Source organism: Scleropages formosus, chromosome 14 (assembly GCF_900964775.1).
Source record: "Scleropages formosus chromosome 14, fSclFor1.1, whole genome shotgun sequence".
Lineage (NCBI taxonomy): Eukaryota > Metazoa > Chordata > Actinopteri > Osteoglossiformes > Osteoglossidae > Scleropages > Scleropages formosus.
The window spans coordinates 13514873-13539534 of NC_041819.1; the positions used below are offsets into that span (position 1 = coordinate 13514873).

Genomic DNA, 24662 nt, shown 5'->3' on the forward strand with positions numbered 1-24662 from the left:
GCGGTGGGTCTGGGGTTCAAGTCCCGTTGGGGTGCCTTGCGAGGGACCGGCGTCCCGTCTTGGGTGTGTCCCCTCCACCTCCAGCCTTACGCCCTGTGTTGCCAGGTTAGGCCCCGGCTCCCCGCAACCCCGTATGGGACAAGCGGGTCAGAAAGTGTGTGTGTGTGTGTGTGTGTGTGTGTGCGCGTGTGCGCACGTGTGAGTTGCCCCTGTCGACAAAAGCAAAGGTGTCAGATAATAAAATAAAGAATAATAAAAAAAACATTTAAAAAATAATAATAAATGCAAACACTGCACTGACTTATTGATGATCTTTTTTTTTTCAAAACGCTTTCATGGTTCTTGCATCTTTCCTGAACGCGTATTTTAAATCAACGGCAGCTTAGGACGCAACCAGCACATCGGCACCACCGCGTTTACATTTGTGCGTCTACCTAATAGGCCTGCACGCGACGCTCGGACGCCACGCGCCACCGCGCGACGGGCGCCGCTCACGCAGACCGCGCACCGCCGAGGCCGCTGCGCCACCACGCGGCGACTCCTCGCTCCGAGTCCCGTCGCCTCCCTCCGCTCTCATTTTCCCGGCCACCACACGAAAATGGCGGTGCGTTTCACACCCCCACACGTCAGAAAGTATCAAGATGGCGAGAATATGACGGAAATGTGCAAGTTCGCGGAAGAATGTTCGTGCAAAATACTTGTCTTGTGTTGCCTGATAGAAAAAAAAAAAAAATGCAACCGCACACACAGCCGCGTGCAGCGTGACTTCCGAGAGCAGAACGCGGCCATAAGTTAACGCTGCTGGTAAGTTGAAAATGAATTATGAAATGTACTAACGGTCAAATTAAATTCTTTAACACAGAGCCGCGCGGGCGCTCGCCCGTAAGCCCAGAGAGTATTCAAGAGCAATACTTTATTTCTAGAAACATTTTCCTGCAGTTGCATAATTTTCTACGTGCTGACAACCGCTGAGATACATGACCGTCCGTCACTTGCTTTTTTCCATACATACTTTTGTTGCGCACAAAATGCTTGATCATTTTTTTTTTTAAATATTTTTTTAACATTTTCACTGGGAAATTGTAAAACAATGCCGGAAATAAAACACATTAAAATAACTGCTTTTGTATGCATGTATATTTATATTAAAAATTATATAAAAGCATCATAAGAATGTAATATATAAGAATATACATACAAAAACGTGTCGCTCGTTTTTGCCTTATTTATTTAACAGACGCGTGACGTGCACTAGCAGAACAGAACAGAAGGTATATTTTTCTCTGGATGTTCTAGAATGTGTGTTGTTGTTTTTTTTTTTTTTTTCTTTTTTCTTTCAGCAGCTCACACACCCTCCAGCCTCTTAAGGCCGCTGTCTCTGTGTTTCGACGCTTTTCACCGAAGGCATGTGGAGCTCCTGCCGCGACCGGCCTCGCCGTCTTTCGGTTCTGTCCGGTCCGACCGAGCGGCTCGCTCCGGAGACAACGCCCAGGAGGAGAGGAGCTCGCGACTGCGGGAGCGCGCGCCCCGTTTCCATGGCGACACGCGGCGCTAGCGGTCGCTCCCTCACGGAGCCGAAACCTTACGCAATCAGTGGTTTATTTTTGTTTTCATCACCGACTAGTTCGAAACGAATGATCTTGGCCGTATATCAAAGGAGAGCAGTTTCTGTGAGGTTGTGCCTCCAATTGCTACTTACAGTAAACGTGGTAAGTAGTAACATTGCATGCTGTTAAAGCTGGAAACCGTGATATTTCACTGCACATCTGTGCCTGAAGATATTACATTCACCTGACAAAGTCTGACCTGTTTCCTAATGAATGCAAACTTTAATTACGTCGATTTATTGTCAAATAAAACAGAATCTGCATCAAGTCAAACTTCTACTGCTTATTCGTTGTTTCTTGCTGTTTCCCCCTGAGATCTGTACCTGTGACCTTGGGGAGTTTTCAAAAATGGCAACACGTATTATAAGGATGCATTCCTTAATATTGCATTCATTAAAATTAAACAAATGCCTTAGTAACAGTACATCAAAGGGTTACCTTTTCTGAAAGCCAGATGGACTTTATTGACATCTAACATTGGTGGAGCATCTTGGGCGTATTGCTTAGGAATATTGTATTTTTTCTGATGATCTTCACTACTGAACATTCTGAACTTCCCTGATTAATGTTCATCGTTATGTTAATATTTAAATTTGGGATCCCTCCTTAAGGAAACAGGATTCAGGTGCGAAAGTGTGTTCAAGAGGTAGGAATCGTGAAAGAAACGTGTACAGTAGTGGAGAGCCTCTGTTAGTCTTGCTAAAGTCAGGTACCTCCCAGAGCTTGCTTTTCCTGGCTGTTCTTCTGCTTCTTCAGCTTCTGGGAGCCATGGCAACATACGGCAGGGATGGAGGTGTGGAAGAAGGAATCACACAGCGCTCCCTTCGGCTTCTCTGTCGGCCATACTCCGGCCTGATCAGTTACATTAAAGTCAGCCATATGCGCACAAGCTTCTTCCATTTCAGCAGTCATTTGTGTGACTTGATTCATGGATGTGAGCAAGAAGCTTACACCACAAATCTTTCTGTGCTCATTATGGATGGCATAATGGATTGCCATTTAAAACTGAAGCTGTAAAAGCTTGTAGGTTGACTGAACTGGATGCAGACATTAGAGAGGATATATGGATGAAGAAGTACAACTGCAATTGTGCCACAAGGGTTCTGGGATTTGAGATGTGTGATTAAAAAAAAAAGAAGTAAAGGTCTGCCTGTAGTCATAAAGTAGAGCATGTCGGGATTCATTACATCAGGAGTACATCTGGCCGTCTGAGGAGAGGACCACTGCAGGATTATGGACTTTGATTTGTCACATTGGTGCTACGAGCAGATATGGTTGACAGTTCTCTCGGCAGACCCGTAACCCTGCAGACACGGCGTCCGAAACATCTCACACGGGGGCTAAATCAAACCATAGTGCACGGTTGCTCTGCGGGTGTTGTATTGGGTGTGTGTCTTTTATTCCGTCTCAGTTTAAACCGATACTGTCAGTTTCCTTGAGCATACGGCAGTCTACTGCAGTGATATTTACTGGACAGCTGTACAACCTCTCGTCCAGAGTCGGCCTCCTGGGAACGAAAAGCCACAGGGAACGTATAGGGAACACAAGCTGTCTGTTCCTTTTTCAGAATCGGAGACCGTGGTTAAGCCCTCACCTTTTTTCTCTACGACGCTGGCACCGTGTCGTTTGGGGTTCATTTAATTTTTAACGCCACTAGTTTCCGTGAACTAGCTTAAGAACTTCTATGCAGAGTGTGACTGGTTTCCAGCACATTATTGCATATGTGGTAAAACAATAATGTTTCGATGTTTCATAGCTCTTGTTATAAATACTTAGTGAAGGTGTCAAAACACTGCTGCTCCGGAGATGTACGCAGCGGTTGACCTGTGGGTCAGAGTTCAGAGAGGAGAGGTCAGCCTGCGGGGGACGTGAGCACTTGATATATGAGGCTCCTGAGTGTGCCGTGTGACCGGTTGCTATTGGTTCGAAAGCGGTCCTTTGTTCCCCTGCGTTCTGGAAGTCTTCCTCCCGCTGGGGACTCAGCTGTCGTGATTGGCTTTGCCCCACGGTGTTATATAACAGCTTTCAGAGGGAGTGTTCAGGTCTGCAGCAGCCATGTGCACTCACCTGCTTTTTATTCAGTGGGGCCTGGTGGCAGGGTGCAGGTTTAAAGCCGGATACATACGTACACGCATGTATGGCGGGACAACAGAAACGCTCCCTCGTAAATTTACGTACACGTCACGTATCAGTCTACGTGCTTGCCAGCCAGCGTTCGTCCGTGCACTTCGGCCCTCCTTATCGAAATAATGACATGCTGAATATTTTGTTATGAATGTACTTGTTTAGTTATATTTCATTGGTTTCTGAAAAATCTATTTATTACATTTCATGCAGAATTATAAGAATAAATAATCATTTGTGGATTTATCGAGGAATTTTTTTTATTTGAAGGTATAGCTCCTTTTGGATCCCCCGCTTCAAGGTGGGTCTTGAAAGAGCAAGTACTTTATAACATTGTCTTACGTGGAATTAATCTGACTTTGTTTTCCCACTCCTTTAGCTCTGTGATTATATGCATTTTCTCCAGATTGGTGTCGCAATCTTTGCCCTTTCTGTACCTTGTCAGCCTTTTTGAAAACTGGAAATGAAACTGTGTTATAGAGACATATAGGCATTTTCAGGATGTTTGTAATGAAGGTCCTGGCTGCTGTATTGGATTTCGTGTCTAGAAAATAGACTGCAGTAAATGTGATCCCCAGGTCAGGTTTCAAGCTCTCTGATCCCTGTGGACTCACTCAATTACGACCAAACAGATCTTTGTATTTATTTGTTAAGAAAAAAATATATATAACTGATGAATGTTTTCAGTTTCACCCTGAGATGTATCAGGAACTGATGTGATAAATATACAGTTATTATTAACCTACCTGAAATTCTCTGTATAGGAACCCATAGAATCAAATTAGTTTTATGACCAGCAAGTTTTGGTTTTTCTTATCATGTTTTTGTGTATCCTCCATATTCCCTCACACCTGGTTCTCATTCTTTGGAAATTGTTATTCATTGGTTAGCTGACACCTTTCTTCAGTGCAGCTTAGAACATTTGACCCATTTATACAGATGGCATATTTACTGAAGTCCAGAGTAAGTATATTACTCAATGGTACTACAGTAACAGCAGGGATGGGCCTTGAACCAGCAGTCTCTGTATTACAAATGTGTCCTTAACTCTTCTGCTACTTGCTGCTCTACAAGAGCCTTCTGAACTTCAAGGAGTTGTTTACTCTAAACTATCAGAACTGCCAGCTGGGATACAGCAATGTTTATGACCTGAAAAGGTCTTTGAACTTTCAGTCATGTGATCCAGGGTCTTTTTTTGTACTGTTCTTCTTCAAGGGAATTCATATAATTTTCCATTTGATTATTACTACGCTATTCCAAAGGAACACAGCCAGTCCATCATCACTGTATGAGTGAACACACCCCGTGTTGATATTGATGACAGTGTCCCGTGCATCATGTCTTCCGACATTGGCTGAAACCACTTGTCCCAAGCAGGGTCACGGCAAACCGGAGCCTAACCCGGCAACACAGGGCGCAAGGCCGGAGGGGGGAGGGGACACACCCAGGACAGGACGCCAGTCCACTGCCAGGCACCCCAAGTGGGAATCACAATCCGCAACCCCCATGCCAATATATATTAATTACAGCTATTAAAGTGTAACTGTTAACTGTGTTCATATTGTGTGGTCTGTATGATTTCTGGAATGGATTAAAGTACTGCAGGAAAACAATAATACCATGCTGGTGCAAAAGAACATTTAGTCGTCACGAATATCCATGTCTTCTACCCTGTTGGAAAGCTGTGTGTTCCACTGCAAGTTACACCAAACTAGAAGAATACTACAGTAATACCGGAAGGCATCCAGAACTTGCAGCTGACACAGGCCACTTGGTCTGCCCTGGGTGCAGAAGGTCAATGGCTCCACCGGGTCTGAAAGCAAGGCTGTGCTAAGCTTTGCTGATTGTGAGTCAGGGTACCTGTGTCTGGATGATGCCTCACAGTTAACAGGGGAACAGGCAAGGTATTTCATAATAGGAAACACAATTTACCAGCTGTTATTCCTTTGGCTGATCCAGCATGCAAGCTCTTACTCTCTTCATCCAAACCTGTGTGTCACAGTTCCCGCACCTGAACTTCTACACCAAGGTAGGTCTTCGCATGTTTCGAAGTCACTCCCAAACAGATCTTTTGAATTCATATTCGAAGGACAAGATGGCCAAAATGTGCCTGGGCCAAAGGGAGGAATAATGCCTTATTAAACCAGGTGAGAGAGCTTGATGTGAGACAGGAGCAAGCGCTGCTAATTTTCGACTCACATTCTTTATATATTTGCAAAAAGCAGTTATACTACTGTTCATTTTTTGGGTCTCATACATATCTGAGCACCTTAAGTAACACTGCTGGTATCTAGTGAAGCAACTGAAGAGTTTTGCTCAGGGTTACATTCCAAGCAGAGTCAAGTGCAAGTTTCACTTCGTGCCACTGAAGCAATAAGACCCTAATGTGTGGATTTGCTTCTGGTGCCCTGGAAGTTGATGGGTCTAGCATGGTTGTTAGCACCTAGCCTGCAGGGCCATTGTTATCTTTTATCCATGTGTTGACAGGCCTTTGCTGCTGGGAGCAGCTGCTAAGAAGAAACCTAAGATCATCAGAGCCCTAATAAACAGTGGTTTTATTTCTTTTCTTGTTAAAGTCACTGTTAAATTTACATGTCAGGTGTTTTATTTAACCAGTGACTGCAGTAAAGCAACGTAGTGCCCATAGAAGGTACACATTTTCCATTAAAATGTCTGTACAGGACAGAAGTTATAATTATAGGTGGTCATGCAAGTCAATTGTTTAAAATAGCATGTGCATGAAGGGCAGCATTGCTGCTATGTAACGTACTCACTACAAGTACTCCATGCAGGATGAAATGTGACAGATTTTTTTTTTTGTCCCCATATAGTAGTATTTTTACAACTTTTTACATCTAACAGGAACTGTAAGTACAGCTGGAATGCTGAGTCATGACTTGCAAAAAAAAAAAATTACAAAGGACTTTGGAGACTCTAGCAATACAGTTGCATTATGTTATACTTTCTTGTAGCTGTTTCATTGTTAAATGTTGATATATGTGTATAGGCAGTGCTGTCTTGTCTTAATCCTGACATAGTCATTTTAATTTAACGGTGCTCCTCTCCACTTTATGGTACTGCACCTTCTGGTTTGGACATTAATCGTATGTCACATACAGGAACAAACAAACAAAACAGCAATTCCTGTATCAAAATGAAAGAAGGCTTTGTTAACTCTCCGCTCTCCATGAACATCAAGATTTTCAGATGAGCAATCCAATTTTCCAAGCTTTTAAAATATTCTCAATGTTTTTTCTCAACCAGCTAATACAAGAATATTGTTACCTAGCAGTGCAAGTAAAACCAGAAATGAATACAGCAAATAATTACAAGGACTTTCACTATTTAAAATAAGCACAGGGTAAATAGCATCCAATTTATATTGTGTGTGTTTTTAAAAATGCTAACTCTCAGAATATACAGGTGCTTTTGTGAAGTCTTACACCTGTTGAGATGCAACATCTAACCTCCGTGCTGTATCTAGGAGATGCGTCCTAGAGTTCAGGAAAGGGTCCAGTCAGAGGGTTCTGATCTGGGGCACCTCGCAGACGTTCCTTGCGGCTGAGATCCACGCCAAAATCACGGAGAACTCCACGTTGGCAACATGAGCAAACACCCTCCGCTCTACACGGACACACTTGTTTTGCTGCGAGAGTGGAGGTGGGGTTGGCTCAGCTGTCAGGAAACCAAACACCCTGTGTGTTTACTGCAGCTGTACGATGGGGACCCCTACATGTCTCTCTCCCCACCTCCACTGCGTGGCTTGGACTTCACTGGGGATGCTGGTGTCTTTGCACTCATTGAGCCATCTTCATCCCTTCCTTCATTCTCAGACAGAGAATGAATTTTTTTGTGTACGCAAAAAATTAAGCTCAACAACACAAAGATATATAACATACACCTATTAATTAAAGACACTTGCTGTTAAATACTGTTAAATTGGTCATCATATCCTCTGTTTCACAAGATGATGCTGGCACTGGTGTACTGTAATTGTTTTTATTCCATGCGACATGAGCGCCTCCCAGTAACAGCACAAAGTGCTAATGAAACATCACTTGGTCTATGAATGTGAGACAGTGACCAGTTCACACTTAAGAAAGCATAGTAACCTAGTAATGGACTGTTTTTTTTTTCCTCCAGCATGATGATAGCAGATATTCTTTGAAGCAGGACAAATAAGTTCATTTACACCTCCACAGGTGATGGAGGGAGGTATGGCAGGGTCTTCGCTCTCCCCTGCTCCACCACTCTATGTCTTCTGAAATCATAAAAACACACACAGGCTGAAGCCACTTGTCCCGAGCAGGGTCACGGAAAACCGGAGCCTAACCCAGCAACACAGGGCGTGGGCCTGGAGGGGGAGGGGACACACCCAGGATGGGACACCAGTCCGTCACAAGGCCCCGAAGCAGGACTCGAACCCTAGACCCACTAGAGAGCAGGACCTGGCCAAACCCACTGCGCCACTACACCCCCCATTAAGGTAATTCGTTTACTTTAAATTATTAATTTAATTTGTAAATTAGTCATTTTACATAGTGGATACCAGGAGCAGCAAACAATATGACTGAACAGTAATGCCACTTTTACGTAACACCACATGTCCAATGTGTAACAAAGCATTTAGAAAATGCATCTTAAATTTGATTTAATATGCCTTTAAAATAAAGCAAAAGCAATTATGAGCACAGTTTCTTCATTGTTTCAGGTGTGACTTTGGGGACCAAACTATGTGATATTGCAGGAAAAGGGTGTCCATGGCAACTGGAACTTTACCTCATTATTCACTATGATTTATTATGGCACAGACAGAGGGATGGGAAAAGAAAGAGATCAAGGGAGAGATGAAGACAGAGGGAAAGAGAAACAGAGACGTGTGTGTCTGCGTGTGGCGGGGGGGGGGGGGGGGGGGGGGTTGGAGAAAGAGGATGAGAGCGATGAATGAAGGTGAGTCCAGTTACCTGTTACTTGCAACTTTCCGCCTGGACTGAAAGGTTCATTCATTTGTTTGGGGTTTAACATAACAGTGACCTTTTCTTTACTGTCTTACATGTGTTAATAATAAAACTGTTCTTTGCAAAAATAAGCTGATACTATGTTTAATTATTTTAATGTATTTCAAAATGATACGTGGAATATTAATTTTAAAAAAACTGCAGCCTGAGGTCTGTTTTAAAACTTTTGACAATATTAACATGTTTAAAACGTATTTCTAAACATAACTTATAGCATACATTGTGTAGCTTGTGGTTTTTATGTCGTGACTGAGATTTTAATAGTAATTTGAGGAGGAAGTACGAAGTGTTCAGTCCCCCCCTGGACAGAAGTGTACATGTGACTATTTTCAATAAAACCTCTTTAAATACAACATCTGTCTCTATCCAGGATCGGTTTTAGACGAGTCCAATGTGCACCTTCTTGAACCCTGCTTTTACACTAAAGAATACCGATGATGATGGAATGGTGGTGTGTGTGATCTATTGTGTTCAGACTCAGGCTGGCTCACACACTCTGACATCACACCTCCCCTCTCACTCAGAACTGCTGAATCCTTCTCTAGATTTAAGAAGGGTCTTACATTTACACACACACACACACACACACACACACACACACACACACATTTTCATAACCGCTTGTCCTGTATGGGGTCGCAGGGAACCAGAGCCTACCTGGGAACACAGGGCGTACGGCCAGAGGGGGGAGGGGACACACCCAGGACAGGACGCCAGTCCGTCACAAGGCACCCCAAGCGGGACTCAAACCCCAGACCCACCACAGAGCAGGACTGTGGTCCAACCCACTGCACCACCGCACCCCATCTTACATTTATATTAATTCAATTATCTGACACTTTTTTAACAAACGACTTACAATTATTTACCCATTTAGAGCTGGCTAATTTTTTACTAGAGTGGTTTTAGGAAAAGTACCTTGCTCAAGGGTACTACAGCCGCAGGTGGCAATCGTACCTGTGACCTTCGGGTCCAAAGGCAGCAGTTCTAACCATTGCACTAACAGCTGTCTTAAAATCCTTTCTTTTAGACTCACATCTCCCATCATCTCTTAAGTGGATATTAAACATGTAAATGTTTATGTTCAATAATTTTGTGATTATAACTGTAGAGTAATGGATAAACCTTCATATGATGTCCACTGGTTCATATGGTGGAATGTGACAAGCTGACTATACTTAAGAATCATGTATCGCTGAGTCGGGACCTGGGTCCCAACACACAGGCACCTGAATATGATCCCGGAGGAAGTGTCAGTGGTAGATCCTTCAGCTAAAGCCCTCACCTACCAGCTGATGTGGATTTACAGTTGCCCCGTGTTACATTTTTTTGCGAGATGTTCACCAGAAATCTCTGTGTTGGTTTAGTTGCTTGTAAACTGGTCTGGGGTAGGAATGTACCATGTTTAATGATCCCATGAAGTATGTAGCATACATTCATTGATGTGTCCATAGACTGACATGTGGAGAAGAACAAGAAGAAGTTCCCCCACCTGGTGGCCATATTTTGAAATACACACATCACGGTGTGGAAGCTGTGCTCCAGTGTGTGTGTGTGTGTGTGTGTGTGTGTGTGTAAGACGGGTGTAATGAAAACACTGACAAGGGTGCAAATATACTCATTAAGGTACTACTGTACAGAAGCTGCATGCACTGCATGTTTTAAAATGTTACGTAAGACTTCTGTCAACCTGGATGGTTTGGCGATCATCTCTGATGATGTCCTCAGATTTTTAGAGGAGGTTAAGAGCATAAAAACACTGCGTAGCGGAATTGTCGTGTGAGCCGTTCTACCTTGCAGCGGTGTTCCGACTGCCCTGCAGGTGCATTGAGCAGACCTTCAAGCGATGCCCCGCCTTGCCGATCACCAGTCTCTTCATCTTGTTCCACTAATACTTCCCCTCCCATCCTCTTGAAGGAGATGATCGTGTTGGATGGTGGCAGTGTTGACGGTACAGTGTGGTCAGCTCCCCTTTGGATTCCCCTGTGCGCTGCGCTGCACTCCCCAGTGTGAGGTCCTCGCTGTGCCGTGAACCATCTGGATCCCCAGTTCACGGTCAGAAGTGGAGACGTGCCCAATGCTGAGCGCAGTGTGTGTCAGCGGGGCAAACGCAGCAGTGTGTGGGAGCACAGCACACCCCTTTTGCTGTTCGAAACTGCTGAGGCTGCCTGGCTGTGATTTGGCATTGAACATGGTAAAGCACCAGGCTTAGCTGAAGACGTAACCCACTTACTCACGTACAATTAGAGTAAGCTTTAGGCTCGTAAGCTCCGCTTGCCTCCAGGAGACAAAAGTTGTTTTCTCATGTCAGGATGACTCATGTTGTGTGGTGAAACAGGTAAATGGTCCATTTTTGATTGCCCCAGATGTCTTGTATCGACAGAGGTTCTGAAGGATGAGCTGGACTCTCACCTGAAACAAATGAACATCGTGCAGGTGGTGCGTCGGCTGGAGAGGAAGCGGCTCATCACAGCCCGACTGCTCAGTGCCTCTTGCTACCGGGGATGTCCTCACCTTCCTTGACACACGCTGGGAGTCTGTGCGTCTCATTTTCAGTACCCGATAAACAATGAAAACAATTAAAGGTCCGTGTTGGACACGCTGCCCTACCAACCGTGCATTGAAATGTTTAGTCAGGAACTGGGCAGCAAGGTAGTGCAGCAGGTAGAGCTGGTGCTTTGCAGCTGCTAGACTCTGGATTCAGAACCTTGGCTCAAACTGGGTGGGTCTTTCCAGAGTCTGTGTGCTCTTCTACTATTAATTTGGACTTCTTTAAGGTGCTCTGGTTTCCTCACACACTACAAAGACATGGTTCAGGTAGACTGGTAATCTAAAATGTCCTTTATTTGTGTGTGTGTGTGTGTGTGTGTGTGTGTGTGTGTGTGTCTGTGTGTGTGAGAGCGCATGAGTGTGATTGTCTTGCGAAGGGCTGGCATCCTGTCCAGGGTCTACCTTACCCCGCACCCTGTGTTTCCAGGGTGGGCTTTGCTTTACTGTAACCCTGCGCTGCAAAAATAGTTATTGATCAATTGTTTGGTTTATTAAATGATGATTGAGTGAAACAGCTGAATCTCATCCAGAGAGGAGTTGTATCTTTGCTGACTAATGGATGAGATGAGTCAGTTTTGCTCACTCGATTTTGAGAGGGTAACTCATGTGACATAAAAACAAAAGCGAGATGCCAAGTGGAGCAGCGAGGTCCCTGACAGCAGGCTGGGTGAGCTGTCGAGAGGCGGAGCGCTGAGGGGGCGCGCTGTCATTTGTGTGCGTGTCTGTCAGGTGAGTGTTTCCGCGGCTGCCTGGAGTCGCTGCTGGGCCAGGGTGGGGGAGAACTACACAGCCGTGGCGAGTCCAGACATCACCGCTTTCGACCTCAGCATTTCGAGTTTGTGAAGTCGTCCCCGTACGTCCAAAGTCACAACGGGGCAACTTGGACCGGTGCTTGTCCTCAGACAAGCTGAGAGGGAATCCCAGGGCATGAAAAACGAGATGAGAACTAATCATTATTTATTCATTTAGATGATGCTTTTCTGCAAAGCAATTTGTGGTGTTAAGATACTTACCGTGATTTAACCGTTCATACAGCTGAGTAATTTTTACTGGAGCCTTTCAGGCTAAGTGTCTCGTTGAAGGGTACTACAGTGAGAGGTGGGAATACTTTTCACTTGTTTATATTTAACCCATACGCAGCTCTTTGTTGAGATTCATATTTGATGCTATGGTTATATTTCAGGTTTGTCAAATGTAGTTTATGAAATATATGGACATATCCCCAATATTTAAAATAGCTTAATACCGCTGCAATAATTCTTTTTTAAATATTTTTTTGATCCCTCAAAGCCTGTTAAATTGTTACACCCCTGCTCTGAAATGTAAATAAAATTCCATATAAGCATATTTGGTGAAATGCAATGAGTATTATTAGCGCTAATGTCAGGACTGATTTTGTCCAACCGGAGACTTCCCCCACATCTGAGTTTTTATGCCTCTAGTGTCTCTAGTGTGTTTCTGGAACGTTTTAAATGTGTTTTGTAGAAAGCCATGTTAAAGTGTGTTGCACTGAGAAATGAGACAGAGATACAGTTTGGTGTCGCCCCCAACACGCACACACACTCATACACTTTACAGAACACCAGCTTTTGCGGGGGGACTGTTTTCCATTTCTAAAGCGTACTTGTACCTAAGGGGGCGCGGTAGTGTGGCAGGTCTGGGCAGGTCTGGGGTTCGGATCCTGCTTGGGGTGCCTTGCGATGGACTGGCGTTCAGTCCTGGGTGTGTCCTCTCCCCCTCCAGCCTTGTGTTTCTGGGTTAGGCTCCGATTCGCCTCGGGACAAGGAGCTTCAGCCAGCGTGTGTGTGTGTGTGTGTGACTTGTACTCTACTGGAAGCTATGATGAAGAAATGGAAATGTGGGGAGGTAAAGAAATTAAAATGTCCTTCTGGGTGAGAGAGCAGGGGCTCGGTTTTGCAGAGAGGTGGTCTCTGGCCTGTTGTGTAGCAGCAGTGTCATTTATCTCCTCGTTGACTATGGCTGCACTGTAGGCCCATTGCTGCGGCGTGTTCTCTGTGTTTGAAACGTTCGCAGATTCGCCCAAATTACATATTCACCTTTTGGTATTTGAGCATGAGCAGAGGCTGCAGGGCCAGTGGTCTGGCCTCACGTGGTACAGTACCGGATGTCTTGGCTGAAGGATCACAAAAGGCCCAAGTTGATCCGCCATGTGGCCCTTGCAGGCGTGGTAGTGTGGAGGGCAGTTAGAAATCATCCCACGCATCCCTACTTTGAGCCAGTGTTTGGGGGTAACGACATGCTACATTTAGTGGTGAAGCACAGCGTAAAGCACAGTGATTAAAGATGCGCCATCTAGTGGTAAAATAGTGTATCAGAAGCTCAAACTCCAGCACTTAATAAATCAGAATCAGAATGAGAATCTGATTTATCTGGCCAAGTATGCGCACACACAAAGGGAATTTGGCTTCGGTTCCCAATGGCTCATAGTGTAGAGTAGTCAAAAAAAAATACAACATATATACGGTATAGACACATATAAACATGCAAACATAGAAAATGGAATAAATAATGATGGATGGAATAACTAATGAGGGAGGGAATGAGAAAGAGGAAGAAAGTTTGGTCCACCCCCCCCGACACACACACACACTCATACACTTTACAGAACACCAGCATTTGCAGGGGGGGACTGTTTTTCATTTCAAAAACGTACTTGTACCAAAGTGGGCGCGGTAATATGGCGGTCTTGGGCGGGTCTGGGGTTCGAGTCCTGCTCGGGGTGCACAGACGAAAAAAAGCTCTTTTTGCATCTGGTTGTTTTGGCGCACGGTGATCTGCCAGATGGGAGAAGTTCAAAAAAGCTGTGGCCCGGGTAAGTAAATTGTCAGGGTATCACAATTGTTACACAAATACAGCACTGTTCAGCCAAGTGTAGGATATCGTATTTTTATAAGGGATATTTAAAAATATATGTGATATTTTTAAGTATCAATTCAGTTTTTTTAATGACACTTTAGTATATTTAAATTGAAAAAAAAAAAAGAAGTAAAATGATGTTCTACTCTTCGTATAAATATACATATGAGGCATTCACCGAATATCTGCACATGGAGTAAGGAACACTTGTGTGTGAACTGTTACACTCTGGGACTTTGGCCTATACTGTATAGTGTGTGCTCAGCAGGAAGCAGAAGAAACTGCGTAAAGGGTACATTTCATCAGTGTTTCTATGGTGTGGCCTCCGCACAGAGAAACCAGGAACAAGCTGTTTCACAACAAACATCCTGGTGTCAACAGCATAGGGTCAAAGGTTTGTAATCTGGCACCTGGATGCCTTGTCATATGTGCTCCCAGATACTGTACATTTACCATGAATGAGCCATACCTTGGCCTCTTCCGCAGAGACATCAGACTGTGAGGTAAGAGGTCTCCACAATTTGTTTAAATTATTTCGTTTTCTATTTTTGCACTTAAGTGTTTGTGTTTTATACTATTGTTTTATGTGGCTGTGTAAAGAACTCGGGGAATACCACTGTAATTTCATTGTATTTCACAGCAGTACAATGACAATAAAGCCTTCGGTACTTCAATATGTTAATATAAATGTCTGTTTTAATTTCTTCTCATTCATATTCATGTTTCCTTGACTGATAAAAATGAAAAATGCAAGCACACTGCTTTAGTACAAAACAATTTTCAATTCAAATAGAGAACTATATGTATTAAATTTCATTTGAATGTTACATTAAAGTCACCGATGGAGAATCATGAAATAGTTTGTTTGGTTGCTAAGCGCATGCTGGGCTCACCGGTTCTGTTGCAAACGTTTCGGCACCTTCCTCAGCGTGTTCCCACTTACGAGAGGTGGGAGGTGTGAGCCGAGTATTCAAACAGGTTATAACTTCTGGTAACAAAGATTTGGGCAGTACATTTGATCTTATATGTTTGCTGGGTAAATTTCATATTCATGCAGCAAGATGCATTAAATGTAGATTTAATTGTATTATTTCTCAATGATTTACACACATGCAATGTCTGAAGACACTTGTCCCAAGTAGGGTCGTGGCGAACCGGAGCCTAGCCCGGCAACACAGGGTGTAGGGCTGGAGGGGGAGGGGGAGGGGACACACCCAGGCCGGGATGCCAGTCCGTCACAAGGCACCCCCAGCAGGACTCAAACCCCAGACCCCACCACACCGCAAGCCTGGGCCAAACTCACTGTGCCACCACATTCCCCACCCCCACCCCCACCCCCCTCAATGATTTATAGTTTCTTCTTTCCCCTCTTCAACAATCCTATTCCGGTAAGTAAGTCTTCAGAACATCACTTATCAATAAACTGTTTTGGGACCATTTGCAAATCGCCTTATTTATTCATGTGTTTTCCAGCCTTTTGTGTGTGTGTGTGTGTTTGTGTGTATGTACTCCAGCATTGTTTGTTGTTAGTCTCCTATTCTTGTTGTTCTCTATTGCTTAATTATCTTCGCAATGTTTGTTCACAAAAAAAACTCAAATTTAAGGGAAAAAACTGTTTAAGGCTGACCTTCACAGGTGGACGGCCGCGATCGACACAGCCCTCTGACCTTGACCTCCCGCTTTCGGCGTCACGGGGATTCCCACAAGTTCACGTCCAGCCAGTTCCAGCAGGTGGTGTAGTGGCTAGAGGTATCGCCTTGTACTAGAACAATCCAGCTCTGAAGCCTCTTCCTGAGGTAGAACCCTTGATCATGGTATTTACTCTGAACGGATACAGTAAGAATTTCCCAGCTGTACAAATGGGTAAATCAGTATGCGTAGCGTAGTGCAGGGGGACGCAGTGGCGCAGTGGGTTGGACCGGGTCCTGCTTTCTGGTGGATCTGGGGTTCGAGTCCCCCGTGGGGTGCTTTGCGCTGGGCTGGCGTTCCATCCTGGGTGTGTCCCCTCCCTCTCCAGCTTTACGCCCTGTGTTGCCGGGTTAGGCTCTGGCTCCCTGTGATCCCTGTATGAGACAAGCAGGTCAGAAAGTGTGTGTGTGTGTATGTATACCCTAGTGCACACACTGTAAGTCACTGTAGAGGAAACACATCAGAAAAAAAGACCAAGAGTAAAGCAGTTTACTTGTCTATACCGCAGGGTAGTTTTTACTGTATTACCAGGGTGAGTACCTTGAGCAGAGGTACTCAGTAGAAGAAGGTGGGATTCGAACCCGTGTCCTTCAGAGTCATAGTCACGTTCTCATCGCTTCATCATGCCGCTGAACCGCACTCATCATCTTCATCATCATCATCATCTTAGAACTAAACTTCTTTATTCAAATTGAGCTCAAGAGCGAAATACATACAAGACCACAGCGCGCGTCCCCGCTCCCTCGCCACTGTGCGCGCGCACACCCGCAGGAGCAGTTCACAGGTGCGCGCGAACGCGGAATGTTGAAGGGCTGTCAAAGTGAGAGTCGTTTATTTGTCATTTGCACAGTTACACTGGGTACACTGGGCACTGAAGTGCTGTGACGAACACGAACAAACATATTTTAAACAAGCGTATTTTAGACAAGGATGTGTGCTGATAATAAATAAGTAAACCAAGCACACACACAGCCTGAAACTTCTTTTCCACGCGGGATCGCGGAGGAGCCAGACCCTAACCCCGCAACACAGGACATAAGGCTGGAGGGGACACACCCAGGACGGGACACCAGTCCATCGCAAGGCACCCCAAGCGGGACTCGAACCCCAGACCCATCGGAGAGCAGGACCCGGTCCAACCCACTGCGCTCTGCGCGCCCATCCCTCAATAAGCAAAACGGTACAAATAAATAGGTAATAAATAGTAAAAATAGTGAATACTGAGTAGTAATGCCCGGGAGTCCAGGCAGCAGCACGAGGGAAGAGTTTCTTTAAAAAATCCAGGGAAAACTGTAGCGACAAACGGATCAGTCCTTTACAGACAGACTCACAGAGCCACTCCTAAAGGTTTACATCATACATGCATTTCAAAAAAAAAAACTAGGAAGATGATTAGGAATCGGCGATTCTGGTAAAGTTATGCAGCTACTTGTGCGATGAACATTGGTTGGTGAAGGAAACTAACTGTTCTTAAGAGCCACACATCTGCAACTATGTCTCTTTCTCCTATGGACACATTGTATTTTCTATTTGATGTACGTCGCTTTGAAGAAAAGTGTCTGCTAAATGAATACATGATGTCAATACATAAAAATGTAAGCGCGTGAGGAGCGCCAACGGGAGAGGAAGTCGGACATGGGGTCGTGGTGGCATGGTTCTCACTCTCTCGCACACACACGCACGCACACACACACACACACACACACACACACACACACACACACACACACCCGTTCCTCCCCCTCTGTCCAATCACACTTGGCTTACCGCGGGCACGCGAGCGGGGGAGTGGCCGGCGGTGCCTTAACTAACTGGCCCGCGCTGGAAAGACCGAGAGAAGCAGCGCAGCCGCGACGAGCGACGGGACGAGACTGTGAGCGCGATCGCGATCGTGAACGAGAGAGGAGCGCGCGCGTCTTCGCAGCCAGGTGAGTCTCCGTGGGTGCAGTAACAGACGGGGCCGGTAGGTGGAGTGGTTATCAGCGCGCTTCTGCGTGGCTGTAGTGGATGTGATCAAGCAAGGTATTTTTTACCCTGGATGCAGTAAGAATGAGTCCGCGACCTAAGGGTTAAATCGGTGTCCCGATGTTTCTCCGACACCGTTGGCGCCTTGAAACAAACAGATCAAAAGGAACATGATCATCAGCTGGGCTCGAGGCCACTTAATTTATCATTTGTTTTTTCATATCTGCCTGTAAGGACAAAGTCCTTCTTGCTGAGTTCAGCAAACAGCTATTAGAGATTAAAGAAAGAAAACCGCCTATAATAAAAGATCACTCTTTACTGGGCACTTTTTCTAGACATGTCATTGAAGGGGAAAGTGGCTCTGGTGACCGGGGCGGCCCAGGGCCTGGGGAAGGGCTTCACCCGCATCCTCCTGACACATGGAGCAAAGGTAACACCACTGACTGGGGTACCATCACTTTGATGGGGGGTAACATTACCGAATGAGGTTGCACCACTGACCGGCCCGGGGCAACATCATTCGCTGGGGTAACACCGCTGACGATGTGAATGAGCTCCGAACGGCTGTGTCCCGCGTGTCCAGGTGTCCCTGCTCGACGTAAACGAGGCCGCGGGGGCGGAGCTGAAGCGCTCCCTCGATGGGGACTTCGGCGCCGACAGCACCGTGTTCCTGCCCTGTGACGTGACCTCGGACGCGCAGCTGAAAGGTGCTCATATTTACGACGGCTTACACGCTTTCGCAGATGCGCTTCGCTCACACACACACACACACGACACGGGGCTATTCCTGATGAAATACATCCGTCACCCTTCTCCGCGCTGGTTTCACCTGTGTGACTAAATAAATGTAAAGGTATGTATGTGTTGTGATGTGATCATGTGCGCCTAGCGTGTTGTAAACAGGATTAACTTGTTTCATGAGGAACACTCTTCTATGGGGGACAGTGCCACCCCCACCCATCAACTCCTTGACTCACAGGAAGCCGTCGGCCGGCTCATCCCAGCCGGGTTGCCCCGGAGGCGTGGTGTGTTTATGTTTACCGAGTCACACGCACACGTGTGAGACACTGAACCGCCCCGATTCCGTGTAAATTCTGCAAATTGCCACGGATGAAGAAACACAAGGTGGAAGAACGTAGGTGAAACCTTCTCGAGAAGGAGGTTTGACGTTCCGCGGATTTTCGTGACGGATGTCGACACCCCGCCTGAGATCGCCGTGTACTCTCTCCTAACAGTAATTACGTGAGTGTGTGCGTTGTGTGTTCTGACAGATGCATTCAGAAGAACTCTGGAGACGTTTGGCAGAATAGACATCGTGTGTAACAACGCCGGGATCCTCGATGAAAACGCCTGGGAGAGAACAGTGTCCATAAACCTGGTGAGGGGGGGGGCCTGCACAGCACGGGTTCCGATGGGAAGGGGCTGGGCTGACATCATCCGAGGCAGACGGGTGTCTCCCCGCGTGTTCGCCGTCCTGGGAGGGGTTGCTCGCACAAGGTGGGCGTCCGCTTGACCCCTGTGCCGACTCTCTGCCCGCGTCCCCCCGCAGTGCGCCGTGGTGAGAGGCACGTACCTCGCGCTCCAGCACATGAAGAAGGAAAGCGGAGGCCAGGGCGGGGTCATCGTCAACGTGGCATCCGTAGCAGGTTGGACCGTGCCGCCGTGCCGTGTTCGTGCCGCGCTCGTGCGCCCCGCACGTGTGACCCGCGTGCTGATAGATGCCACATGTCCAAAGAGCCGCGGGGGCTGATGGGCGTTTGGCGACTCGCCACACTCCGAGTGAGTCAGAGCCACGCTTTTAATGGTGCACATCTGTGGGTGGGAAAACAGCACCACATGTTTTCTATTTACATGTTTATGTCTACTACATTTATTCCGTGCAGTTGTCTAGAATACGTTTGTATATAATGCATAAAAATCCAGCGTAAGGCACTGTTACATATTCGATATGTGTAATATGAATAAAATTAGGAGAGGCGTGTTCGCCCTCATCACTGCTGCCCTGAGCAGGACCCTCAGCCCAAACTGCCCCAGTGAAGATGGATAAGCACACACACACACACACACACACTTTCTGAACCGCTTGTCCCATGCGGGGTCACGGGGGGCCGGAGCCTATCCGGCAACACAGGGCATAAGGTCGGAGGGGGAGGGGACACACCCAGGACGGGATGCCAGTCCACCGCAAGGCACCCCAAGCGGGACTCGAACCCCAGACCCACCAGAGAGCAGGACCCAGTCTAACCCACTGCGCCACCGTGCCCCCTTATTCAGTAAATACATTTTAATAAATATATTTCTAACTTTATTTTTGTTAATGTTATAAACATACAATTCCCCATTTCCAGAAAAGCTGGGATGTTTTCTAAAATGCAATTAAAACAAGAATCTGCGACTTGTTCTCTTGAACCTTCATTTAACTGATAAAAGTACAAAGAAAAGATTTTGAATGTTTTCACTGACCAACGTAATTGTATGTTGTATATATCAACAAATGTAGAATTTAATGCCTGCACCACACTCAAAGAAAGTTGGGACAGAGGGATGTTTACCACCGTGTTACATCACCTTTTCTTTTAATCCTTTAATCATTTGGGAACCGAGGATAGTAATTTTTGCCCATTCTTGCTCAATACAAGACTTCAGCTGCGCAGCAGTCCATGGTTTGCTGTTTTCTGATTCTCCTCTTCATTACACACCAAACGTTTTCAACAGGAGACAGATGTGGACTGCTGGCAGGCCACTCAAGCGCGCGCATTCTGTGTCTACGAAGCCGTGCTGTTGTAGCACGTGCACAATGACGCCTGGCATTGTCTTGCCGAACCCTAACCGTGGACTCCCGGGAAAAAGACGTTTCCTTGATGGCAGCATACGTCTCTCCGAAATCCCAGCATACGCCCCCGCGTCAACGGTACCGTCACGCATATGCAAGTCACCCGTGCCGTGGGCACTGACGCATCCCGACACCATCGCAGATGCTGGCTTTTGCACCTTTCGCCGATCACGGTCTCGACGGTCCTTTTCGTCTTTGGCTCGGAGAACCCGACATCTGTTTTTCCCGAAAATAAGCCGAAACGCGGACTCATCTGACTACGGAACACGTTTCCACCGGCTTTCCCATCTGAGATGAGCTCGGGCTCAGAGAACTCTGCGTCGTTTCTGCATACAGTTGATGTATGGCTTCGGCGTTGCGTAATAGAGTTTCGGGTCGCATTTCTGGATGCGGCGGCGGACTGTGTTAAGCGACAACGGTTTTCTGAAGAATTCCCAAGCCCATGTGGCTATATTTATCGCAATGGCATGACAGTTTCTGGTGCAATGCCATCTGAGGGCTCGAATGTCACGCACATCTATTAGCGGTTTCTGGCCTTCTTCTTTTGCTTCTGTCCCAACTTTTATGGAGTGCGTCGCAGGTATCGGTTTCTAAATTTGTTTATATTTACGAACTCCAATCAGGTCAGCCGAAACATCAGAAGTCATTTCTTTGTACTTTTGTCGGTTAAATAAAGGTTCGAGAGAATTTACAAATTGCAGATTTTTGCTTTTATAGCATTTTAGAAAATATTCCAACTTTTCAGGAAATGGGGTTTGTATCATATGTTTGACACATCTTTACTAGAGCGGTTTCGGTTAGGTTCAGCATGACGAAGAGGGCCCCCCCCAGGAATATGAACCGGTCGCTCTCTGGTTACAAGGAGAATCCTCCCGCTGCGTGAACCCACATATTTCACTTGTGACTCTTTCTTTTTTCGTTTTTGCCAGCTTTGGTTTTTCTTTTCTTTTTTGTTTTGTTGACGTAGAACTACGTCTTTCTCCGCACTAGGTGGGGGGTGTAACTTGGGAATTGACCGTCACGACAAATGCAAGCCCTCTCGCCGCTTCTGCTCGCAGATGGAAAGACACAGAGAGATAGCGCGTATGCCGTTGGACAGAGGAAGGAACACCGCATCGAACGAGATACGAACGGCCGCTGCCGGTTCAGCCTGAGCGAGCTGGCAGCGTTGCGAAAATGTCCCACGCTTACCTCATTATGGAGTTGCCGCGCGTTGCCCTGCATGTCGTCACGTTCGAACCACGTCGTAGCGTTGACGTCAGGTCGTCGCTAGAGTGCCGCGCTATCGGATACGTATCTCGTCGGCAGGAAAACCTTCATTTAGATCGAAGTAAGGGGCACGAAGGCGGATCAGCGAATTAAACATTTGAAAGATGCCAAAGAAACACGACGCAAAGTACTATCGCGACCGACGAGCTCTGCTAAGTCTTAGGGAGCAAGCCGAGGCCTCTGGGATTCGAAAGACGCCGGCCAAGACACCGGCTCAGTGACAGCCTGAGCAGCGTTCGCGGGACAAGGCGACGCGGGAGGCTGCAGAAAAGTCTCAGGCGGCCTTGGAGCCTCAACCGTCGACTTCTCGCCCACCCGACATCGTCTTGCAGCACGAGCCCATGGACGTGGACGCTGCAGGAACCGACCCGATATTTGGCCGAGCGGCCTGGGGCTCACCACCCACACGTAGTTCTACATAAACACATGCAGCATAGTAAAGCTATGCACCTGTGATTTTTTTCCTTTTTTTTTGGTTTGAACGAGTGCTTAAGTCTCCCTCCCCGTGTTTGTTTCAGGTCTGGGCCCCCTGCTCAGCACCCCCGTCTACACGGCCACCAAACACGGTGTGGTGGGATTCAGCCGAGCCATCGCTGTAAGGAGAGCTGCTGTCTCGTGGGGGCGGGGGCTTGATCAAACAGTGCGGTGTGGTACAACGCGGGCTTCCCGCTCAGCGCTCACATACACGTACCCGCATACACGCAACACGCTGACGTCCTCTTTTGAGTTTACCGTAGAAGAACAATTCATTCAAAAGGGGAAATGAGGCAGTACCCTTTGACCTCACAATACTAACACAAACATATGATTAATTTTTATGATTTTCTTGTATGTATTTAGTCATTTATGCATAGGTGTACCAGGAGGATGTGTCTCGCTAAATATTCAAAGAGCTCTACAATTACCCCGCTGTATAAATGGGTAAAAAAAAACTGTAAGTCGCTTAACATCATAAGTTGCTTTAGCGAAAAGTGTCGGCTAAATGAACGAATATTCTGTTGCATATTTGCATAACTCCACTGAATATTTTTTCCTCTTCCTACTGATGCATGACTAGTTTTTACACCCTTGAATTTAAAATAATGCCAATTTACAATAAACAACAAGGCAGAGGTGAACAGAGGTGGTCTGCAGGGGCTGTAGCGATGAATGTGGTGAATAAGAGGTTCAAAGAGATTATTTATTTGACTTATTTGCTTTGGTTAAAAGTGCCAGCTGGACAGAGGATACAAGAATAATGGTGAAAACAGAGCTCAAGTGTGTTTATTGGTCATCCAACAGGAAGTGTCCAAAGTGTGTGATTACGGCGTGAGAGTCAACGTGCTGTGTCCATCCTTCACCAACACGGCCATCCTGTCGAATATAGAGGACGACCGCACGACCGGACAGTTTGCCCGTTTGAAGGACATCAGTAAAAAGATGTTGCAAGATGCAGGCGTGTTGGAGTGAGTTTGCACGTCATCTCTGAACACGTCGCTTTTTTAACGTGTGCATGCAGAAGCGTGGCGGGGGGACGTTTTTATTGGTTTCACACGTTTCATACTGTTCCCGATTCTGCAGGAAGTCAAAACGACGAGCGGTCAATGTTGAGCTGCCACGATATATCCGCTTGAACAGCTTAATTGCTTTTGTCCGCTGTAGAGGACATGATTTCTAAAAATGTACCTTTCAAACTGTACATGCTGCAATGCTAATTTCTAATGCAATAGAGGCCATTCTGTGTTTTCAAAGGACACCATATGTTTTTGGGTGGGGCTTGAAGAACTTTCTAGAAATCACAGAAAAAAGATCTCAAAGACCTTTCTTTTTGCCTGGTCTGTTTTTTTCATCCAGCGTCTCTGAGGTCGCCGAAGGATTCCTGCAGCTCGTGACGGACGAGGGCAAAAATGGCTCGGTGCTGATGGTGACGAAGGCGGGCACGGCCTACGTGACATTTCCCCAAGTGGTCAAAGACCTGGTTGCCTCACCTTCCGTTGTGTTGTAGCTGTAAGACCTCCGCAGTTTGAGTGCCTGCTAAGCACCCTGTGGATTTTCTGTGTTGTGATGTGTTTTTGATAACCAGATGCATACCCATCAAATTATACATTTTATATAATAATAAAAGCCCATCTTTGGCCTCCCATGTATGATTTCTGTATTCTCACTGATAACCAGCAGTAGGTGGCGTAGTGGTTAGAGCTGCTGCCTTTGGACCCAAAGGGTTGAATCTTACCTCTGCTGTAGTACCCCAGCCAAGGTACTTACCCTGAATCGATGCAGTAAATATTACCCCACCCCACTGTATAAATGGGTAAACCACTGTGAGAGACACTGGAGAAAACTGTCAGATAAATAAATGAATATTCATCAACAAAAAGACAGCAGTCACACTGTTCGGCATGCAAAATGAAAGAGAAACATCCTCCCGATTAGATCCCCCAGATCTTGTGCCGGAATGTTTTCCGTGTGGGTGGCAAAGATGTCGAAAAACAAAGCCTTTGTTCCATGACTCACTGTGTGTACGTCTGTGTGTGTGTGAGTTTTAGTAAAGCCATATTGTGTAACATGCAGCCAAGCTTGGGGTAACTCTGGATGGGCCTTTTGTGGAATTAGACCCAGTGGTTGTGTAGAAGTGGGAGCTTGTCTGGGCATGGCTTATCAGACAATCACCCTATGTCACAGTGCACATTACAAGAATGTTGCATACGAATAATTGCTGAACAATTAGCTTACATAAAGAAAGGAAATTAG

General features: G+C 46.2%; 1 protein-coding gene and 1 long non-coding RNA gene across 2 annotated transcripts; both read left to right on the forward strand.

The window, feature by feature from the left end:
- Window positions 1–404: 404 nt before the first annotated feature.
- On the forward strand, window positions 405–2939 carry LOC108920038 (uncharacterized). The gene is made up of 3 exons (XR_001964969.2): window positions 405–804; window positions 1341–1709; window positions 2364–2939. It is a non-coding gene; the product is annotated as an uncharacterized LOC108920038 (long non-coding RNA).
- A 14688-nt stretch (window positions 2940–17627) lies between these two features.
- On the forward strand, window positions 17628–24090 carry LOC108919973 (15-hydroxyprostaglandin dehydrogenase [NAD(+)]). Its single transcript, XM_018728415.1, has 8 exons — window positions 17628–17793; window positions 18166–18260; window positions 18414–18537; window positions 19102–19208; window positions 19380–19476; window positions 22451–22527; window positions 23214–23377; window positions 23766–24090. Exons 2-8 carry the CDS (start codon window positions 18168–18170, stop codon window positions 23914–23916), a joined length of 813 nt encoding a protein of 270 aa, XP_018583931.1. The 5' UTR covers window positions 17628–17793; window positions 18166–18167; the 3' UTR covers window positions 23917–24090.
- Window positions 24091–24662: the final 572 nt, after the last annotated feature.